General features: G+C 29.7%; 1 protein-coding gene across 1 annotated transcript in view; it reads right to left on the reverse strand.

The window, feature by feature from the left end:
• LOC106465539 (tRNA methyltransferase 10 homolog A-like) overlaps nt 1-8,112 on the reverse strand; it is a 43,431-nt gene that overhangs the window by 11,313 nt on the left and 24,006 nt on the right. Inside the window, 2 exon segments of the mRNA XM_013925767.2 lie at nt 1,957-2,103; nt 4,414-4,485. Of these exon segments, the coding sequence (XP_013781221.2) occupies nt 1,957-2,103; nt 4,414-4,485 (219 nt within the window).

An 8,112-nucleotide genomic window follows, 5' to 3' on the forward strand; every position in this document is an offset into this window, starting at 1 on the left:
CAGATGCTGTCGAAAGTTGTAATGATTCAGACATCGTGTTGTCATTCTGGGGCGAACAGTGCGTGGACGGTCTTTTTTACTGTTTGTTGTATTGTAGCGTTCACGTAGACATTGGATAGTGCGAACATTGCAGTTAAATGCATATGCAACAACTTGAGGCCGCTGTCCAGCATTCAAACGTCCTATTGCTTGTTCACGTTGTCTTGGGTTCAGTCATGGCATCAGTACTACATTAAACAGATAATGATTACACTAAAACTTTACACGTCTTAAATACCCCTACTAAGGCACGAATTCAACGTGCGTATCTTGAAATTTTCATGTGGAACGTGTCCCACGGACCAAGCAAAAACAACATTAGGACAACAGAACTAATGAGTGCAGTAAGCCGTAACGGAGATTTAAACATAATCGTAGCATCGTTTAGGTGTAATTTACCTTAACCAAAGTAAATCAATTAATTGTTTTCGATGTTTTTGAAAATTATAGTTTTCGAAATATGCGACGTTTCTATTGCGGTTCAGTGTATTATGCTATTCTGTTAAACATTTACTCATTCATCACTTCCAAATGAAAGTAAAGGCTAAAAATGCACTTGTCCATGAGAACGGTTCAAAGATACAAGTAAGCTTCCCATAATAATCCTTTACTTAGTGACCATTTGGTGAGTGAAGGTAAAATAATTCAATTTGAAATTTGAACTCCTTTCATATGGGGTCAGTCGATGTGCCCAGTCTTGTAATCACAAAGTAGCCATTAGAGTTTCTATATTATAGCTTTTAATGTTTTGTGTATTTTCACAAACTTTGGCAAGCTTTCTGTAGACAATACAAGTCTTTTGTACACAACAGATCAGATTGTTTTAAGGAAGTATTTTTAATAAAAATTTGTCTGTGAATATATGGAGTAAGAGTGTTTACAACTTTTCTTCATCTGAAAATTTTCAAATTTTATTTGTGTGACCTCTAAAAACCTCTGAAATAAATATCAAACGTTTTTCTCAATAAAAATTTCTATTTTAGCTGTTATTTTCTCTACCATAACTGTGTATGGACTTGGTCAATTTGAATGACCTTTAACTGTCATAACAAAATATGAAATACAACTAAATTACCTTTTATTTCTTTCTGGAATGACTGCAGATTTTAACAGAAAACTTCAGTTGTTTATCATAAATCACTAAAGGCTTGTAACAGTCTATATCTGTTTATACCAATTGTATTTTTTATCACTCTTTGAACTGTGTCTAACAAAATCCCACCACACAAATTGAAAATCACTTGGTGAATACATAGCTCACATTACCAATATTGAATGATGTAATTCAGAAGTTAATAGCAAGCAAAACTTGAAAAGAAGTTTTATTATTACTGTTTTTCATTATCTTATCTAATCTAACCTAATAAGGTTCTAATTTTTATATCTAATTTATGCTTATTACAACAAATAAAAAATATGCATGAAAAACAAGAACTTCAGTACTCACATCTGATCTTGTTTTTTTGCTGTCATTTGCCTATGAAATTTAAGCCTACTTTTTTTATAACAATGGTACTAGAACACTAAATAATTTGTTTACTTATATAATGCACCCTATGCTTACCTGTACAAATCTCAAAGAATTACAATCTGACCTAAACATACCCTAGCAATTTAAGTAATTCACTCTAGCAAAAAAGAGATGTTTTCTATGTGTGCCATATCGTTAGTAGGCTTTTCATAACCTAGAATATCATAATAGAGAATATCTCAAAACTTTCCAGAGAAAGACAACCTAAATATGCAAATTTAAATTATATATAATAAAACACAAAATGAATACTTTTGAATTAAACAGTGATAAATTGCAATACAAAAAAAAAAGTTTATTACAAGAAAAACTAGTGAAATTATTCCACATGTATAAAAAGCTGCAGTTTATGGATTAGTCAGAAAATGTTACATTATGAAACTTACTTTGTGCCTATTATGATCAACAAGACCTCCAATAATATATATTTTGGAATCTTCCAATTTTTCAACAATATTTGCAGATTCACTGGTGAGATATACTACTCGGTCTTTCCCAAAACAATCAATGTAATCTTCTTCATGAAAATACACCTAGAATAAATGAACAAGGTTATATGTCAAACCTGAACTGAGTATCTATCAAAGTACAAATTACATTATATACCTTCAATCATTAATTTTGGCTCAGTTGGTAAAGTACTCACGTGGCATGAAAACATTTTCAGGTTTGATACTGACTTAAAGAAATAAAAAATAGATTGTCACAGAAAAATGGTACCCATCTAGTAGCCATCCATCCCATGACACTAAGGTAAAGCCTGAGCAATAGGCTTTGTTTGTGACAGAGGAAAGAATGCATAGTTTGAGTTGTTTAAAAAGTGCCTTACTAGCAGTTGCTAGTGAGTTAGCCCTTTAGACCAATTAGTAGAACATTTGCATAGAATGAAAAAGGTTACAAGTTCAAATCAGCTTGTATGAAATAATTTTTTTTTCTTTTACATTATATACCTATATCTTGTGTCCAATCACCTACCTGGTAGATTATTAGGGCTAGGTAGAGTTTACAGAATCAGATGGAAGTTCCTATGTTTATATTGCATCTAAGTTGTCTCAAAAAAGACCATCAATAAAGGGGATATTGTTCTGGGGCTTTTACATCTTAGGCCTAATAACATCCCATGACTTTTTCCATTACTATAGAAAAGTATAAATTTAAACACGTACATAAATTACAATGTAATTAATACTCTATTTAATTAAGCAGATTCATACTACAAGTTTATATTCATTTTCTAAAACAATAATTTACTTTCTGAAACTTGTTCTTTTGTGTACAGTGATGGTAAATTATGTTGATTCAATGTATTGACATTAACTCATGTTTACTTACTTGTTTTTGTGCTACAATACACGAGTTACATACCATGACAGACTTAAGAGTAGGGATAATTAAATAGGCCATAAAATATTAAACCTTAAACCATCTATCACAAGACATTAACTATGAATGGTCTTAACTCATCGAGATAGGTAATAAAGAGAGAGCCAATTTCCAAAACTGAAGCTAACTTATCATTGTAAAAAAAATATATTTTAAATAACCAGAAAAATTAAACTATCTTACGAAAACCAAAGAAATTTTGTTTCAATCTAATTTTCTGTTTTAAACAATTTGGATTTTATATGTTAATAAAATATTTCAAACAATGCAACCAATAACTAAAGAATTAACTGGGAAAGCTTGCACAAACCCACATAAAATACACAATCTCTTCTAAAAATTTGTTCTTCTACAAAATATACATGAAAACATAAAAATCCAGCAAGACCTACAAGTTTCAAATATATAGTTAAAGTTTCTTTTTCAGGAGATAAAAAACAACACACAATAGTAGTAAACTAAAAATACAAAACACCTAAGAAACTTTCACACACATATAAAAGACACAGAAAAAGGAGATTGAAATAGACTACTGTGACAGTTCTTAATTTCACATTCATCTACTCAAGAGCAGAAACCTATGTGTATAGACACTGTATAATAATTTTTACTGACATGATGAAAACACTCTACTATTCAGATGTAACATTTCTAAACTGATACTGTCCTGGCAGTGTTCAAGGCTCATACTTCATTTAATATTTTAAGTGATATATTTTTGTTATATTGACAGATGTGTTAGGTTAGGGGTTCCCAAGTAGGGGGCTGCAAGAAAATATTGGCTGGGGGTAGGCATAGCAAATACACAATATTGTGAAGGTACTCAAAATATATATATCATGTGGAGGGTCTCAGTCAGGATGCAGTATGTTCTGGTTGTAGGAGGCTTGTGCTGAGAAAATATGAGAACTCTCGTGTTAGGTTACAACATGAAATAACCGAGTTCAATGAACAACTGCTTTTCTTATATGTGTTAAATTGTAAATTTAGGCAATGTTTACTTATCTTGTCATTAAGATGTTTAGTACTTGTGAGTATTTGGTTTGTTTGCTCATACTGTTTCACAAAGAGTTTGGTGGATAAAGCAAAGATTATTAGAAAATATTTTAAGCTGATAAAAGTTTGTTGAAATTTACTAATTTAGATTTTTATGATGATAATAACTACATATTAGTATTAAAAAGTTTGTTTAATCCTTTCCAAAAATTCAAAGATAAATAGGAAGAGGTCACTCGTTTTATGGTTTAAACAAGTGGCAACTACTGTTATTTTTAAATTTTTCTTTAGACTTCTAAATACATATATATATACACATACAAGCTTTCCAAGTATACTAAAATATGTTTATAGAAGGCTATATTAAGAACAGAACAAAAATCACATCCTATACAAGTTCCACTTGAACATTAAATTTTAGCCATGAATACTTTCAAATTCTTTATAAAAATATGTTCACTTACATCCCAGTTCACTATCCCTGGATATTTAGATAAATTTTCTCGGATTGCTCCACTAAAGCTAGTAATGTATAGCTGTAAAGAAAAAACATCAACAGTATACTGAAAAACATTAGTAGAATATACCTGTATGTACTTATTAATAACAAAAACACTATTAAGCACAAAATCCTGTTCTACAAATTTTCATTCTGAAGGTTGCTCAAAATACCATTTAAAGATTTTACTGGCTTCAAGTAGCTTCACACTTTGTCCTTCACATTCTAACATTGATGTGCTTTTTATTATCATTATTTGTTTGAGGTTCCAAGAAGGAACTTTCATAAAAGGAATCTGCTTAATAGATAAAACATATCAAAATTATACAATGTGGTAAAGCTTTTTTAACCAGCTTACTTTTGCCTTGTTATCAAATAATGCTTTATCTTTTGTATTAAAATCTAGAAAATAAAGTTCATCAAATACCAATAAAAACCGCAAATTAGCTGAACAGTCTCAAACATCAACTGAAATTAAGATAACAGTAATGTGAGTACAAAGAAATTACAAACAAAAAAATTACACCATATAATATGAAACTACTTTTGTTGTGCTACGTATCATTACAACACCAAAAACCATGATCATCAGCAATTATCCCAACTTCACTCAAACACTACTGATTAACTCACCAAACTTATGTAAAAAATATTTTTCAATATTAACTTCAAATAATTCTCATTAAATGACAGGGAATGGATTGTTTACTTTATTTTCTTTTAGACTTTCAGGAAATCCTGAAAATGCTTGTCAAGGCAATATTTTTAAAATAATACTTGAGTTATCATATTTTATAATGCCATGCCAAAAGATACCAGCTGCTAATGTGCTAGAATTATCAGTTAACAAACATAACAATTGATCACTTGGGCCACCTATTATGCTAATATAATATAAATTACTTGTATAATCAATCTATTCAACTTCAAGATAAAGTCCAAAAATACAGTAAAATAGTTAAAATGGTATAGAAAAATAATTATTTGGTTAATACTGAATACTAAAATAATATTTGTTCCTTACAAACATTTTAATTGTTTATTTATATTTTCAGATAAGCCCAAACTGGTAAACCCTGGAAAGAATGATAAAATTTCCACATGAAAAGAATACAAAGCAGAAAGTAACACTTTACTTGAATAAAAGTAAAAGTGAAATGGTGTACTAAAAGAGTAATTCATGTGTCAAGACATATTTATGGGTCACTTGATGGGCATTTACAAAATGTCCAATCAAATGGACAAGTATATACAATCACAAATATACATCTGTTTCGTAAAAAAAAACAAAAAACTTTCAAATATCTTAAATATGAATGTGCTGTACCACACTCAGAAAGCACTTAACAAACTACAAAAAGGTATAAAAAAACTCAAACAGGGAATCATCATGTCTTATGACCCAGCAGAATAAGGTAATGAAAACTCAATATGAGGAAATTACCAAACAAGGTACTATCCACATACAATCAGAATAAAGAACATCCTTTACTATAAGATTTGTTATTCTTGTTGCACAAGAAACTTCCTAGTAACATTAAGTGCCTGAACCCTGTACTTCAGGATGTCAGATCTCTCAGGCAAGACTAAACAAAGTTAAGAAATGAAAAAAAAAAATTGAATTAAAATATATTGTGCACTCTAAGTTTCTAAAGTAAATGTCAAATTGCACAAAGAAACAGATCCAAAATATGAGGAAATAACATAGTGAAAATGCACCAAAGTAGGCTGTAAAATTCCTACATTCCTAGATTTCCACAGGAATATGTAAGTCAGGCTTACTGGTATCAGAAAGAAATTTGTAGAAAAATATAACCCTGAAGAGCTAGTAATATTAAGTCATTTGTCAAATACTTAGAAAAGAAAGAATAAGCATTTTTCTGTCTTTGGAAATTTTGAAATATTGAATAGACTGTTCATTTCCTTTCACTAGTTTGATACAAATATTTATTCTTTTATGTACTGAAAAGAAAAATATATTTTAAAAACTGTGCAAGCATAGAATAGTTCAAAACTATGTGGTAAGCATGTTTCACACATACAATGTAGCAGTTTTCAAATACATTATAAAAAATATTGTGACAAAACCATCTCAAAACAACATACATTTGTTGCTATGTTAAACTTGTAATAGTTTTCTTCATTACACATTCCAGCCATCTCCAACTTCATTACATGCTATATATATATATAGACAAGCCAAAATATAATAATTCAGTCTTTTATCTTCTCACTTTACTGAAATATCGCTATATCTGTTCAACTCGCAATGACACAACCCCTCCTATATCTTCTGTCTTTTAAGACGTGTCTACAATTCTCTTCAACATTGATAATGAACATGTTTTTAACTAACAGAAAGAGCATATTCTAAAATAAATAAATCAGACAATTGTCTGTTTTGTTTTAGTAGTCAAAGTCAATAGTTCATGTGGAAAGCTTGATGTGTTTGGACTAAAGATGTTCTGAATAGTAATGCAATTTTTTTATCCTATTTATAGACTAGTTAGAAAGCCAGGTAAATCATAGTAGCTTTGAAACATTTTGTTCTGGAGCCAAATGTATTTTTTGGGGGTTCTAAGATGCTATAAGAATTATTTTGGGGAACCAATATAATTAAAAAAGAAAATTGGCTTACTAAACCACACACCCAAGTTCAAAAGGCTTTGAGGCTAAAGTAAGTGCAAAATTTCTTGGTTTTTATGCATATTTTCTATTTATTGTTATATAATTTTAACAAAAGCAACTAAAATGTAAAAAGTTAGAAACTTATTAGGCTTGATGAAAATTAAATGAAAAAAAAAATTAAAATTTTTGTGATCTATCTTGGAAGAATGCACACAGGCTGCCATTCTGTGATGTAACGTTATAATTTGTTTATCCTAAGTTATTGCCAGACAATTTTTTGCATCATTATGCTACTTAGACACAAGTTCAAATAACAATAAAGCAGTAAGATTAAATGAAAGCATTTGTGAATAGGTTAAGAGGTCTAAAGCTCTTAGGATAAATACAATCTGCAGTATTTCTAGAAAAATAAAAGTATTTTAGTTATATTTCACATTTTAAATTTTTCATTAATTATACATTGTAAGATGAAAAGAAGCATTTTTACTATTAGCATGAAAATCACCTTTCACTCAGACAGACTAAATAAAGGTTTTAGTAAAAATACTTAATTAAAAAACTGATTGTTTGTGTATGACATACTTGTAATGTTTCCTAAAAGCTTGCAAAATTTTTGAACATACACTTAATACAATCATTGTTATAGTATACAAGTAAAGAAAAACTTTTCAAAAAAGAAGTAAATGTAGGGTTGGTTAATATCAATCCTACAAAAACAATGCAAAAGACAGTATGGATGGCACTTGCATCATCCCTACATAATAGCATAGACACACATAGTATAATTGAATAAATAGAGTTGTTTAAACATTTGTTTAACAACAAGTGAAAGCTTGGAATGGTCTATTCTTTCATTGGGGGGGGGGCATCTGTAAGCCAGACTAGTTTCAGAGAATTCCATTCCTCATCAGTGATCATGGACACTATCACCAATGAAATATCAGACCAAACCAAGCCTTTATAGTAGTGAGGTATCGAAAATCGATATTTAAGTGTTTTACGAAGAATTAAATTGTGGTGAAATGCTAAAAGTTCT

This window comes from Limulus polyphemus, unplaced genomic scaffold (genome assembly GCF_000517525.1).
Source record: "Limulus polyphemus unplaced genomic scaffold, Limulus_polyphemus-2.1.2 Scaffold68, whole genome shotgun sequence".
Taxonomy (NCBI): domain Eukaryota; kingdom Metazoa; phylum Arthropoda; class Merostomata; order Xiphosura; family Limulidae; genus Limulus; species Limulus polyphemus.